The sequence below is a fragment of the Pristis pectinata genome, chromosome 19, assembly GCF_009764475.1.
Source record: "Pristis pectinata isolate sPriPec2 chromosome 19, sPriPec2.1.pri, whole genome shotgun sequence".
Lineage (NCBI taxonomy): Eukaryota > Metazoa > Chordata > Chondrichthyes > Rhinopristiformes > Pristidae > Pristis > Pristis pectinata.
Window position 1 is genome coordinate 41,654,469 of NC_067423.1, and position 15,263 is coordinate 41,669,731.

Sequence of the window (15,263 nt, forward strand, 5' to 3'; positions counted from 1 at the left end):
AGCAGTAACTGTCATCAAATGATTTCATGCTGCATATTAATGAAATACTAATGCCTAATGTGTGCTTTTACAAAGTAGTCTTCTGTCAAAAAGCAAATCAAATGTCTAGTCACTAATGCAGATATTTCATGAATAATGAGTTAAAACTACCTGTCAGAAGCAGCTTATACTGTGGAATTCTTTGGACAGGTTTTAACAGGTAGTGTTTGAGAGCCAGGTTTGCACAGCGAGAGCTCATCTGAAAGAAAACAAAGATGAAATTTTATAGACGAGGAGATTCATAAGCCAGTTAATGATAGCTGTGAAGCCATCAGAGTATCTTGAATTATGCACTTTGGAGAAATATCAAGTCTTCACATGCAATGCGTCTACCCCACATAGACACATGGCAGCAAATTTGTTAAAGTTGACATGGTTTAGAGAATATTTATTACCTCAAATTCTCTGACTACAGCAGCAAAGGTGGGGTTCTTCTTGCACTGTTCATCCAACAAACAGATGTTCTTGTCAAACTCCTTGATATAAGTTGAATACATTTTTAGATACGGTCCTTTCTCCATGAAGATATCAGCTATCCTCTGATACTTATCCCTATAGACACAAAGAATTAGTTTGTTTAAGTGGAAACAACAAAACTCATTTACTTATAAAAGTAAGCCAGAATTAGTAATATAGCGAGAATGACTTGCATGTGGAATATATAAAGTGAAGCTGCAGCTTATATGATACAATCTAAACAAGGTGACAATTGCAACCTCTTATTATACACCGAGCCAGCCAATCTCAACTGTCATGGCAATGGAGACACTCAACATTGCTTAAAATTGGAAAAGAAATCTAATCTTGATGTTCCACAACTGCTGTTTGTCATAGAGACCTGATAATTAGATTGGACTCATATTAAACACTCCAGAGTAGTAAAGCTTGGCCTTCTACTTGGATTCCACAATCTACTTGGCCCATGGTTTTGATGTCACCACTGTACAAAGTAAAATCTGGGTGAAAAAGGGAGGTAACATTAACAGAGGCGCAGTTAATAGAGCTGCTGCCGCACAGTTCCAGTGATCTATTCAGTCCTAACATCCAGTACTGCCTGCGTGGAGTTTGTACTTTCTTCCAGACTGTGTGGGTTTTCTCCCACATCCCAAAGATGTGTGGGTTGGTAGGTTAACTGGCCACTGTAAAATTTTCCCTAGAGTGTAGATGAATTGATGTGAATGTGGGAGAGCAAACTGGATTAATGTTAATAGGTGTTTGACGGCTGGCACACACAAGGTGGGCGGAAGGGCCCATTTCCGTGCTGTACAACTCTATGCTTATTTTTAGAATTGTGAGAATCTATTTTTGAAATTGCATGCAAGTCCCAGGCTTCATCGTCATTTGACCTCATTTTTTCCTCAGAAAAGTTTCACTTGTTTTCAGCTGAGTGACTAGCAGTCAAACATCTTGCCTCCTGTAAATCAATGTGGAGCTCTCCACTGATTTGGCGCCTTCCTCAAAACTAAAGGTGCGGTGTTTTTAAAGAGGGAAAAATGTAGTTGTGCTGGGTTCTTGTATTTGAAAATCAATAATATTCAACCACAGAACAAGAATGAATAACCAAAAATATCTGCACAATTCCCCAGTATATTTCAAATGTTTGCATTGATCCAACAGAACACTGTGTTTAAAAAAAAAGGTTCTCCTTGTCAACAAAATCAAATAATACACACTAGCAAATAAGAATTACAGAAGAGCTGCCACAGCAACAAAGGCTGAAAGTCTTTAAAGTGCTGGATGTTGCCCAGAGATCAGAGTATGCACGAATCATTCTGGAGTTTTCCACGAAATTATCTTACCTTCTAATGATTATTCTGTGTTAATACATGTGGATACACCAGTTTTGGCTTACTGGAGGTAAAATACTTGGAGTGTTATATCTAGCCAGACAGTTGGTGAAGTTTCTAAAGTCTGTGAACAAGTTCAAATGAAGATATTGCCTAGAATGACCCAGTGCAGGCTTTCCCATTCATTATTAATAAATACATTTTTCTCTCTAAACCAAACTTGTGAATTGTGACCGTTACTTTGGACTGTAGCGAGCTCTGAACCTTGGGCAAGCACAGTGCCATCTTGTCAGTTCAATTTGTACACCGTTAACATCCAGCACTGGTTAACATGAAATGTTCTAGATTTTGCTTTTCCATGTATTTTTTCAATCTTAGTAACTATCACCTCTCAGTGATCTCCCTCCAAGGTTGAAAAGCCCAAGCCACTCCAACTCACCTCATAATTCGTTCCCATCATAGTACAGATCAGATTCAAAAACCTATACAGCTCAAGGAGTAGATTTTATTAGCACAAATGCAATACTGAATAATTCAATACCAGTGAGCCATTCTCTCTTCTAGTTCTCGCAGCAGGCCCCGGTTCAGCTCATACAGCTGTGGCAGGTAGTACAGGATCTGGTTCAGGGTCTTGTCATCAATCACTTGTTTTCCATACTGTCGTGAAGCTTGGATCACTGAATCCCGGAAATCCTATCAGATTTCAAATGGATAGAATTATATGCAAGTTTACAACATTTAAATCTCTTGATTTATTAATCTATTTAATGATAAATAAGTAATCCAACTGAAGCAAATTGTAAATTTTAACATTTAATTGTTAGTTTTTTAATCTTAACCTGATTAGCATGAGGAAATAAGAGTTTGAAGAAAGACACAGAATTAGGACTGATGAAAGGATATTGACTTGAAATATTAACTCTGGATCTTCCTCCACAGATGCCGCCTGATTTGTTGAGTAGTTCCAGCATTTCAGTTTTTATTCATTTCCACCTTCTATTCATTAGAACTATACAGATTTTAGAGCAATGTGATAAACCTGGTATAAAATTATGAAAGAATGGCATTGGGTATGTTGCTATGGAGACTATTTCCATTATTATGACGAATCAAGAACAATTTGCCAAGGATACAGGAGATAATGATTTCATAAAAACATTATTAGGATAGAGAATTTTGGACTTCTGGAATTCACTCCTTGCAGCTGAATCACAAAAGATTTGATAGGTGGATGAAAGAGATATGAGATTATAGTTAGTAACTATGATTAGAACAGTTTGCTTGCTGTTGATTAGCTCCTTGTTATTATTGTCCAACCAGTAATAGAGTCATACACAGAAAAAGACCCTTCGGCCAACCACGTCCATGCCACCCACCATGTAACTAATTGTACTAATCCTATTAACCAGCAATATACTGCTTATAGACTGTAGTATACTATGCCCTGGTCAGTTACATGCTTGTCTAGATGCTTCTTAAATGTTGTTAAAGTACCTGCCTCCACTATATCCTCTCCACATTCTCATCAACTAACCCCAGATTCTACTGGTCATTTACAGTCTAGGGGTAATTTACTGTGGCCAATTAACCCACCAACCCTTTGGGATGTAGGAGGAAACCGAAATACCCAGAAGAAGCCCGTGAGATCGCAGGGATAAAGTGCAAACTCCATGCAGACAGCACCCGAGGTCAGATTGAACTTCTAGCTGCATCACCATGCTACCCTCCAGCACTGGGTGAAATATGAGTGGACATTTGCATCATTAAGTTTGGAATTTTAGCAAGTTCCAGAGAAACAAATGCTTGCAAGTCTTAATTTTTCTTATACTCAACCATTCATAGAAAATAGATGTCCTTTTCTGTGGCTATTCGTGGGGCACTGCTAATTTTAGCTGTAAATTAAACTTTCAAATCTCAAGTCGTATCAACTTTTCAATACGTTGAGCTGTTTACAAAACTTGTTTCCATGTTTTAAATAACTATTACAACAAATTTAAAACTAACAGATATATGCTAAGCATAGCTCCAAAACAACTGAAATGCTTCCTGCAACCAAAGTACAGGATTTTAAATTGTTTTGCACTGGCTGACACTGCATCACACACACTATCATTCTTCCACAATTATAACCAGATTTTTTTTTTAAGAGAAAACACTGCCAGAATGACTAACTATTCAAAATATTTTGACCAAAGAGAGCACCCAAACAACTCCAAACTGCTGACTCAAGTAGGATACAACATACCATAATAAAAGGCAAAGTTAATTTTGATCCAATAGTTTTGCACAGTATAACACTGGTTTCCACATGCTAAAATGATTAATGTTTACATGACTAGTAATTGGGCATACCAAAGGGTTTGAGACTACTAAATGACATAGTATCATAGAAATGGAAGACATTGACAGGTGGCCAGCTAATACCCTCACACATGTCTGAAATGGGTATTAAGATCTTTTCACTGTTGGTCATGGGCAATCACATTTTGTGACAGCTGTCCAGCACAAACTTCTAAATGTGTTTCAAAGAGGAAGAAAATTAGCTGAAATCCATTTATCCATCTCATATCCATACAAAAGCACTGTTTTTCGGAAAGGGATCTCATGCAGTGACGATGTTGTACAACATACTCTAGATGGCCCTCATTTTAACAAAATATTTTACTACAACATTAAAAACAGAAATTGGATTACTTACAATATGCAAAAGCTTCAAAACATCCACAAACCTGTTGAAATAAATCCAAAGTATTATCTTTTTATATGATTTGTGGTAACTCAAAGTCGGCTGTAAACTCTCATATCAAAATCACAACACTGTACATACACTTTTTCTGAGCTCATGATTTCCCTGGCAATGTGATAGACCTTGGTTTTCTTCCCTTTGTCATTCTGCAAAGCAAATACATAGCAAGCTTAAGAAAGGAACACTACGGTTTATAGCAAAACATAAAATATGACAGGTGTACACCAAAATAAACTGTAAAACAATGGATTATTCACTTAACACTATAGCTGTTCAATACATTCAAGAAATCTCCCAATCACCCAGCTGCTTAAACATTTGAGAAATCCACCTGTTTAAACACTTTGGAGTGATATTGAACTGTTGGCTATTTGCATCATCAGAATATAAAGGTTAAAAGCATGACTGTGTCATTTAGCCCTTTGAGTTTGCCCACCATTCATTGAGATCATGGATGACCTTCTATCTCAGCACCATTTTCCTGCATGATCCCCAATCCCTCAATTTCCTTAACATCCAGAAATCTATTGATCTTCATTTTGAATAAACTCAGTGACGGAGCCTCCACAGCCATCAGGGTGGCTTTCCCTATAGGTTCACCACACTGAAGATATTTCTCCTTATTTCAGTACTGAATGGTCTACGCCTTATTCTGATACTGGAATCCCTGATTCTAGACTCCTCAGCCAGGGGAAGGACTTCTCTGCATCCACCCTCCTGAGGCCAGTAGGAATTTTCTAAGTTTCAATGAGAATACATCTGATTCGTAGAACATAGAACAGTACAGCACAGAACAGGCCCTTCGGCCCACAATGTTGTGTTGACATATTCCATATTTTCTTATGACACAGAAGGAAACCATTTGGTCAATTGAGTTTAGCCAGCTCAGTGAACTCTCATTAATCCACTTATTTTCCCAGCCCCCTATTCTCTCGCACTAACCTGAAGCCTGGGATCATTGGTTCAGTTTTTCTCCTTATCTCTTTACTCTTTCTTTCCATATACCCTAATCCACTGGGTCTTTCACTCACTTCTGATTCACTCTTCCCTTCTAAAGCACATCTTTATACAGGGTCAGTAATCTTCATGATTGCAATCTGCTGGACCAATCTCTGACCAATGATTATACTGAGATAACTACATTTTGGCCATATATTTTAAATAGAAGACTATACAAAGAGCTATGCTACAAGCAAAGACGATAAACATACTCAATTTTAAATGCTCTTGCTCAAAACCTCCCTATTCTTAAACTCCAACCCCTTTGCAATAGAGACCAAAATACCATTTACCTTCTTGTTGAACCAGCCTGCTAACTTTATGTGACTAATGTACTAGAATACCTAGATCCTTCTGAATTTCAATCACATGCAGTCTCTCTCCATTTTAACATTAATCCGCATTTTAATTCCTCTTACCGAAGTGCATGACTCCATGCTTCTCCACATTAAACTCCATTTATCAGTTTTCACTCACTCAAACTATCTACATCCTGTTGCAGAATCACAAGGTCCTTATCACAACAGGCATCTCCATCTGTTTTCCTATCACTGGCACACTTGGAAACCTTGCACTGCATTGCAATCTCCAGATCATTAATGTATATAGTAAACAACTGAGGGCTTAGAACTGATCCCTGGGGTACTCCACTGGTTACATACTTTCCCTGAAAAGGATCCACTTATTCCAATTCTCTGTTTTCTATGTGACAGCCAGTTTTCAATCCATGCTAACACACTTACCCAGTGCCTTGGGCTCTTAATTTATGCACCAGCCTCTTACTAGACCAATACCAAGGATCGGAGGAGAGATGAAGGAGACTACCTGCTTTTCACTGAATAATTTTGTGAAATGTTAAATAATTGAAACAAATAATATAAAATAGCAGTAGGTCATACAGCCCCACAAGCCTGCTCTATCATTCAATTAAACCTTTGCCTCAACTAAACCTTCCTCACTTGTTTATACAATCCTTATTTCCTAGTTTAAAAATCAGTCTTTCTCAGCCTTGAATATACTTAGTGACTCAATCATCATAGTTCTCTAGGATAGAGGATTCTATGGAAGCAATTCCTCTTCATTTCTGTTTAATGGGCTACCCCTTATCCTGACACTACGTCTTCTGACCTAGATTCCTGATGAGAGGAAATATGCTTTCCATATCTACCCTGTCAAGCCTCGTCAGAATATCACGTTTCAAGGAGATCACCTCTCATTCTCTAAACTCCCATGAATACTGCTTATTTCATATTTTGATTTATGACGTAGAAGGAGTCATTTGGGCCATCAAGTCAATGCTGGCTCACAGAACACTCCCATCCATTCCATTCCTTCACTTACTGCCACATAACTTATTCTCTCTCAAATGCCTGTCAACTCCATACAATTTTCCTGCTATTCTCCTACATGAGGGGTAATTCACTTGCCAACCAGTACATCCTTGAGATGTGGGAGGAAACCAGAGCACCCGGGCAAAACCCAACCAGTCACAGAGAAAAAATGGAAACTTCACAGACAGCACAAAAGGTCAGGGTCAAAACCAGGTTGCTGGAGCAGCATTAACTGCTGTGCCACCCTGCTTGACTCTTCTTCATACGTTAACCCCTTCATCCTACTAATCAACTAAGTGAACCCTCTCTGAACTGTCTCTTTCCTTATATCAGGAAAAAAACTGCACAGTTTTTCTGTTGTGATATCACCAATATTCTACACAGCTGTACAAAGCATTCTTTATTTTTGTACTCCATCCAGTTGTTATGGAGCCAACTTTGGCTAGGGAATTTAGAACTGGGAGGTGGGGGCTGTGGTCTCAGAATTGACCATTACTTCATCAAAGGGTTGCATATCTTTATTATTCCCTCCCTTAGAAGACAGTGCATGCTTAACCGAGTAGATTCATGGCACAGATCAAAAGACACTGTTGTAATTCAGGGTAACAGGAAGAGTGTGATGAAGTAGAAGTTAGGTAAGAAAACACTAGTCGGGCCATTCTTGATCCTACTTCTTACGGTTTTGAAAATTATCAATTGAATGAGCATGACCATGACAAATTCACATGCAACTTGACACTTGCAACATTTTCAACGTGCACTTCATAGTTCTGGTTATGCTTCTGCATTTTGCTGTGGACTGCTTTGCAAATAAATTGGAGGTTAGTTGCTACCTTGATCTTCAACAAATTCACTACATAATAAAAAACAATCTTTTGAGATACCTTATTAAGTGCTATTGTCAAATTATATCAACTACATTACTTTCTCCTGGCAATATTTATTTTCTTAAGTTTCTATTGCACATTGTTACACAACCTGCCTTACACAAAAACCATGTTTCTGACCATCATAGTACGACTAGAAAATAATTAAACCGTCTCTTCTCAATGAATTCCCTAAATATGTGGCAAAGATTTCCTAGTTTTACTTTTGTTTTCTTAACTATTGGTGTGGCCTGAGTCTTGTTGACGTGTGGGTGTATTGAGAGTTATCTTTCCTGAACCTTGCATAAAATTCATGTTTCATTCTATCCTGAGTGCCTGTAATTCTTTCCATTTGACATTAGCCTCCATTTTATTCTGGAAGCAGCAGACAGTTGGAATCTTTCCTGCAGTATTTACTCCTTTTATCTAGTTTCTGTTTAAAAAAAATTAAAATTCAATGCCAAAGCATTTCAATGTATTATTTTCCAGCCTATAATACCCAAACTTGCAAATAGATGGAAGCTTTGGTAGAATCCTCCAAGATAAATTTGGTGCAGCTGAATGCCCAGATATCCTGTGTGTTCGTTAACAGACGGCAGTCCTAGAAGTTTCTCTGCCTAATTACCTTGGCAATTATGCAAAGGTTCCAAGTTCCAAGTTCCAAGTTCAAAAAGTAATTAAAATCTGAATTACCTCGAGTGTTCATTGTACATAATTGCCTTTAAAGAGTTATGTATGATATAGGAAGAAAATCAGTTAAGAGACTGTAGTCAGAGTTTCAGGAATTAGGGAAGAAGCTAAAAAGGGGACCTCAGAAGGTAGAAGAAACTGGATTAGTTTTTGGATTCATACACATGTTGCTTGTATGTTGCTAGTAAGGCCATCATTTGATAGCCTTCTCTTACTGCCCTTGAATAGGTGATAAGTGCTAGGAGCACTTAAGTCCTTATGGCAAAGCAATATACTTTCAAGTCAGGGTGATAAGCAGTCTGGAGAGGAACTTGAGGTGGTGGTGTTTACACACTCACATACACAGTTCTTCTGGGTGGCAAAGATCACATTTGGGAAAAGTTATCAACAAAGCATCAGGAAGTTGCTTTGGTGCATCAAGACAATAAACAATGCAGCTTCAATAGGAAGAGTAGGAACAGATGTAGGCCATGCAGACCCTCCAACCTGCTGCCCCATTCAGTAAGATCATGGCTGATCTGATCTTAGCCTTTCCCAGTTCCCCATCACCCTCAATTCTTCTATAGACCAGCAATATGCTTTGAATGTCTCAGGTAGTTGCAATCAAGCAGGTTGCTCTTTTGTGGATGGTGCTGAACTTCTTCAGTATTATGGAGTCATATTCACCCAGGAAAATGGACAGCATTGCATCCCATTCTTGATTTGTCTTGCAGACGATGTTGGAGTATCGCCAACTCCTGTTCCTATTTCTTAGATTCTAACATTATTGGCTGCATTGTGTATCATTTTGAAGATGTACTCCAGCAACTTGCTAAATTTTCTCTGACAACTCCTCTCCACCATGATTTCTACTATCCTAGGATAAGGTCAGCAGATGCATGTGAAGAACCATCACATTCAAGACAGGAGTATTGGAGGAGGATGGGCACAGTACTGGTCAGGAGATGACTTGCAAATCGCAGCAAAACCCACTCTTTGACCTTCTCTTATATGTGGCTGGTCCAGTTGTGTTTCTGGTCAATGATGACCTTCGAGATAGTGATGGTATGGGATCTGAAGATGGCAAAACCACTGAATAGTGTTTTTTTTTGTTGAAGCTGGTCACTGCCTGGTATTTGAGTGGTGCAACTGTCACTTGTCATTTATTAGCTCATGCCTGAAAGTTGTCCAGGTTTTGATATATGCAGGCACAGAACACTTTATAATAATTTGGAGAACATCCCTACTCTGATCTTAAGAAGAAAACATGTTTATTGACAAAAGAGCTGGAGATGTTGAAATTCAGGACCCTAACTTGAAACCCTGTACTAATGGCCTGCAGTGGAAATGATTGGTTCCCAACCACAACAACCAGCTCCCTTTGCTCAAGGTACAATTCTATCCAGTGAAAGGGTTTTCCACCAACACCCCATCCCTGATTCCTATTGACTTCAATTTTACTAAGGCTCCTTGATATCAAATGCTGCCTTAAAGTTAAGGGCAACAACTCTTCACTTACGTTTGAATTCAGCTCTTTGTCTCATATCTGAGTAAAGGTTGTGATGAAGTCCATAGCCAAGTAGACCAGTCTGAATCCAAACCAAGTATCAATGAATAGGTTATCGATGACTGTTATTTCAAGGCATCGCTGACAAACCGTTCAAAATCTTGTTAATGATTGAGAAATAGACAGGTGGGCCAGATTGCATCATCATGTGCTTTGTGGACTGAACATAGCTATGGAAATTTTCACATTGTCAGACAGCTGCCAATGCCACTATTGCACTGAAGCAGCACTACAACTGGTGTGATACCAGGGCCCAGATTTTTGGTGAACACCGTGTACATAGCTGATATTCCATGGAGTGAATCAAATTATAAAATTGAGAGGCATAGATAGGGTAGATAGCCAGTGTTTGTTTCCCATAGTAGGGGTGCCTAAAACTAGAGGATTTAGGTTTAAGGTAAGAGGGAGAAGGTTTAGAGGGGATTGGAGGGGTAAATCTCTCACCCAAAGTGTCTGGAATGAGCTGCCAGAGGAGGTGGTGGAGGCAGGAACGGTCACAACGTTTAAGGAGCACTTGGAGGCCGAGGGTTCCAGCTAGTCTGCCTGCCTGCCTGCCCGTCTTCCGGGCTTACGTCCGTGCACAGGTGTCCTTGGAGAGGGAGCACGTGGTCTCTGCGGGCACCCTGGTTGAGTTCCATGCTCGATGGGGCTCCTCGGGGGATCGCATGTGTCGTGGACAGTGAAAATGTGATTCTTCTCTCAAGTGTTGCCCAGAGATTTACCAGGATGCTGCCTGGTTTAGAGAGTATGCATTATGAGGAGAGACTAAGGGAGCTAGGGCTTTACTCTTTGAAGAGGAGGAGGATGAGAGGAGACATGATAAAAGTATACAAAATATTAAGAGGAATAGATAGAGTAGACAGCCAGCGCGTCTTTCCCAGGGTACCAATGCTCAATACAAGAGGGCATGGCTTTAAAGTAATGGGTGGGAAGTTCGAGGGAGATATCAGAGGAAGGTTTTTTTGCCCAGAGAGTGGTTGGGGCGTGGAATGCACTGCCTGGGGTGGTGGTGGAGGCAGGTACATTGGTCAAATTCAAGAGATTACTGGATAAGCATATGGAGGAATTTAAAATAGAGGGATATGTGGGTGGAAGGCGTTAGATAGTCTTAGGCGAGGTTTAAAGGTCGGCACCACATTGTGGGCCGAAGGGCCTGTATTGTGCTGCATTGTTCTATGGTTCTATGGTTCTAAATTGGCTGAAGATCATATTCTGTGATAGTGGGAACCTCAAGAGCCATGATGGATTTGGTCCTTCCTGAAGTGAGGCAACTAAAACTGTACACAGAACAGTATGTGTCCTAATCAATGTTTTCTAAGGTTGTATCATAACCTCCCTACTCTTATATTCTATGCCCTGGCTAATGAAGGAAAGTGTCCCACGTGCCTTTTTCACTAACTTATCTACCTGTACTGAAACCTTCAGGGATCCTTAGACTTGTATTCCAAACTTCTTCTGTTCCTCACCAGATCATGGCTGTACATTGAGAAGTACGTTAGTGGACTATAGAAGAATTAGAGGTTACGAGGAACTGGCAGGAAAATGAAGTTGAGGCCAGGTTATTGGTAAATTGGTTTATTATTGTCACATGTACTGAGGTACAATGAAAAGCTTGTCTTGCATACCGTTTATACAGATCAATTCATTACAACAGTGCACTGAGGTAGTACAAGGTTAAAAAAAAATAATAGAATGCAGAATAAAGTGTTACAGAGAAAGTGTAGTTCAGGTAGACAAAAAGGTGCAAGGTGAGAGGCTGAGAGTCCATCTTATTGTACTAGGGGATAATTCAATAGTCTTATAACAGCGGGATAGAAACTGTCCTTGAGCCTGGTGGTATGTGCTTTCAGGCTTTTGTATCTTCTACCTGGATGGGGGTGGGGGGAGAGACAATGTTGGGGTGGGTGGGGTCTTTGATTATGTTGGCTGCTTACCAAGGTAGCGAGAAGTGTAGACAGAGTCTATGGAGGGGAGGCTGGTTTCAGTGATGTGCTGAGCTGTATCCATAACTCTGCAGTTTCTGGTGGTCACAGGCAGAGCAGTTGCCATACCAGGCTGTGATGCATCCGGATAGGATGCTTTCTATGGTGCATCAATAAAAGTTCGTGAGTGTCAAAGGGGACATGTCAAATTTATTTAGCCTCCTGAGGAAGTAGAAGCTCTGGTGAGCTTTCCTGGCTGTGGCATCTATGTGGTTGGACCAGGACAGGCTATTGGTGATGTTCAATCCTAGGAACTTGAAGCTCTCAACTCTCTCAACCTCAGCACCATTGATGTAAACAGGAGCAAATGCACCACACCCCATCCTGAAGTCAATTACCAGCTCTTTTGTTTTGCTGACATTGAGGGAAAGATTGTTGTCATGACAACATGTCACTAAGCTCTCTACCTCCTTCCTGTACTCCGACTCATCGTTATTTGAGATACGGCCCACGAGGGTGGTAGCATCTGCAAATTTGTGGATAGAGTTAGAGCAGAATCTGGCCACACAGTCATGAGTGTCCAGGAAGTAGATAGGGGGCTGAGGACGCAGCCTTGTGGGGCAACAGTGTTGAGAGTAATTGTGGTGGAGGTGTTGCTGCTTATTCTTACTAATTGTGGTCTGTTGGTCAGGAAGTCAAGGATCCAGTTGCAAAGGGAGGTGTTGAGTCCCAGGTCTAAGAGTTTGGAGACGAGTTTGCTTGGAATTATAGTATTGAAGGCGGAGCTGTAGTCAATAAACAATAGTCTAATGTCTTAGGGTCTTTACTGTCCAGGTGCTCCAGAGATGAGTGTGGGGCCAGGGAGATGATGTCCGCCGTAGACCTGTTTGGTGGTAGGCGAATTGCAGCAGATCAAGGTTGGATCATGGCTAGAAAAGGTTTAAAGGGATATGGGCCAAACGTAGGCAAATGGGACTAGCTCCCATAGACATCTTGGTTGGCATGGATGAGTTTGGCCGAAGGGTCTGTTTCCACGCTGTACAACTCTCCCTAGACCCTACCATTCATTGTGTGCATGTTATTAATCCTTGTTAATCCTCCCAAAAATTGTTTCACCTTACACTTATCCGGATTAAATTCCATCTGCCATTGCTCTGCCCATCTGACCAACAGATTGATATCATCAGGTAACCTACGACTATCATTCTCACACTCAACATCCTCCAAGTTTCATATCATCTGCGAATTTACTAATCATACCTTCAATACTCATATTGTTAATGTACATAACAACTGTAAAGATCCCAGCACAAGCTTCCAAATGACAAAAACAACCATTCAGCATCACCTCCTACCTCCTATTACCAAGCCAACCGTGGATCCAATTTTACAACTTGTCTTAGATCCCGTGGGCTCTAACTTTTTGGGCCAGTTTTCCATGTGGGACCTCGTCAAAGGCTTTTCTGAAGTCTGTGTAGACTACATCAAGCACACTGTCTTCTTCAATGCATTTTGTTATGTCTTCAAAGAAATTCAATCAAATTGGTCACAGAAGACCATCCCCTAACAAAGCCATGCTGACTGAATTTGATTACCTTTCCAAGTGTGGTTTAATCCTCTCTCAGAACTTTTTCCAATAAATTCTCTACCAGTAACATTGGCAAGTAAGCATGTCCATAAATAATTAAAGCTCCTATGGTTAGGAAAGATGACACAAACCTGCTAGTTTTATGTGCATTTGCAAATCAGATCATGGTCTCCATCTGAACTGGAAGATACCAAGTAAGCCCACACAAGCCTTACCACACATTTATGCAAAGGGAGGGATAAATTGAGGCAAACCTGAATATGACAATACATCTGATGAATCGAATAGGCTTTGGCTGGCAGTTTTGCTCTATGCTATACCCAATAGCTATTTCTTAAACAAAAACACTCTTTGCCACAAACTGTGAGTCCTTGGTAAGTCATGCTATCAAGAGACTTCAGAGCTACTCACAAGCCTGCAACTAGGTCACTCTCCATTTTGGCAACATCCTCTAATGCCTTATGCTTATGCTGTTCTACTGTAATGAGATGGTACAACATCTCTTAAATCCATCCTTTTATATTTCATAGAGTTTTGATTTTAACATACAGTACAATGGAGACGCCACACTCCTAATGTTACAATAAACCAAAATAAACTTACATGCTTTGGTTTCCATGCAAGTTAAACTACTTAACATAAAATGTTGTGCTTTCAGCAAAAAAAAATCCAGTGCAAGTTTCCAATCTAACTGGTACAAGCACAAAGTTCACACAAAGTTTCAACTGGTAAACAGTTGTCACAGATCTGAAAGCCCCTGGTTGCTCACCATGCTCATGGCTTGATTGAGCTGCACTGTTTTTGTTCTGCAATAGGGGATATGGTGCATCTTCTCTTAGTTCGTCATTGGATTTAGTCTCCTGAACCTAGTCTCCTGCAGTCTTCCAATGACAATAGCTTCCTCATCCTTTACTTCATAGAATCCACTTGTGACAATTGTCTGATGATAGTAGCTTTATGCCACCTTTCTTGTTGGGTTTGTGGTCGAATCGATACCATATCATCTGTTTTAAGCGGTGACATCTCTTTGGCCACTGTGGTTTAGTAGGAAGTTTCCTTTTTCTTCTCTCTTTTCCTGTCTATTCCAGAAGCAATTTTAGGCTTCAGCAAACGTATAGCATAAGGCATTGGTGTTCTAGTTTGTGGTTCATCAATCTTTGCCTGGGCTGGAAGAGAACCCTACTTTCGAGACCTTGTTACATTTGTTGTCCCATGTAGCTGTCCTTTCTTTATTTAAAGTACCCCTCATCACATTTGAGTTGCTGCTGGGTCAAGTTACAAATTTACACCTGAGCTATTTGAGCCTGAACTGTGACCATCCTCCTTCTTGGCAGTGTCCTCTGACCTAGAAATTGGTGATGATTACAGTTGTGGTATTACCAGATGGCAAAGCATGGCACTACATCTCTTACAGGTGGTTCTATATTGGCATTCAACCATTCACAGATAAATATGACTGGAACTTACAAAGCCCCACCATTAAGTCCAGAATGAACTGAATGACAGATACTCTTGCATCTGTCACTCTACTCCATTGCTGCTCTAAATATACGGTGCAACAGTGAAGTCCAAATTTACGCTGGTGAATCCTCCTCTGGTCCTACACCAGTCAGCTTTGGGCTAGGTTTAGAATCCCCATTCATTTTGATGGGTATTCCAGTCTGGAGATCGGGAAGAAGATGATGTTCAGTTGTTTTTTTATTTTTACTTATTTCACTTAAATTTAACATTTTAACTGATTTAATGCGT

At 40.1% G+C, this 15,263-nt stretch overlaps 1 protein-coding gene across 1 annotated transcript in view; it reads right to left on the reverse strand.

Moving 5' to 3' along the window:
* Positions 1–15,263, reverse strand: part of fgd6 (FYVE, RhoGEF and PH domain containing 6) — a 92,325-nt gene that overhangs the window by 45,250 nt on the left and 31,812 nt on the right. Inside the window, exons 4-8 of the mRNA XM_052034190.1 lie at positions 4,654–4,718; positions 4,525–4,555; positions 2,368–2,519; positions 435–591; positions 151–238 (exon numbers count right to left, since the gene is read on the reverse strand). Of these exons, the coding sequence (XP_051890150.1) occupies positions 151–238; positions 435–591; positions 2,368–2,519; positions 4,525–4,555; positions 4,654–4,718 (493 nt within the window). The remainder of the gene's footprint in view (positions 1–150; positions 239–434; positions 592–2,367; positions 2,520–4,524; positions 4,556–4,653; positions 4,719–15,263) is intronic.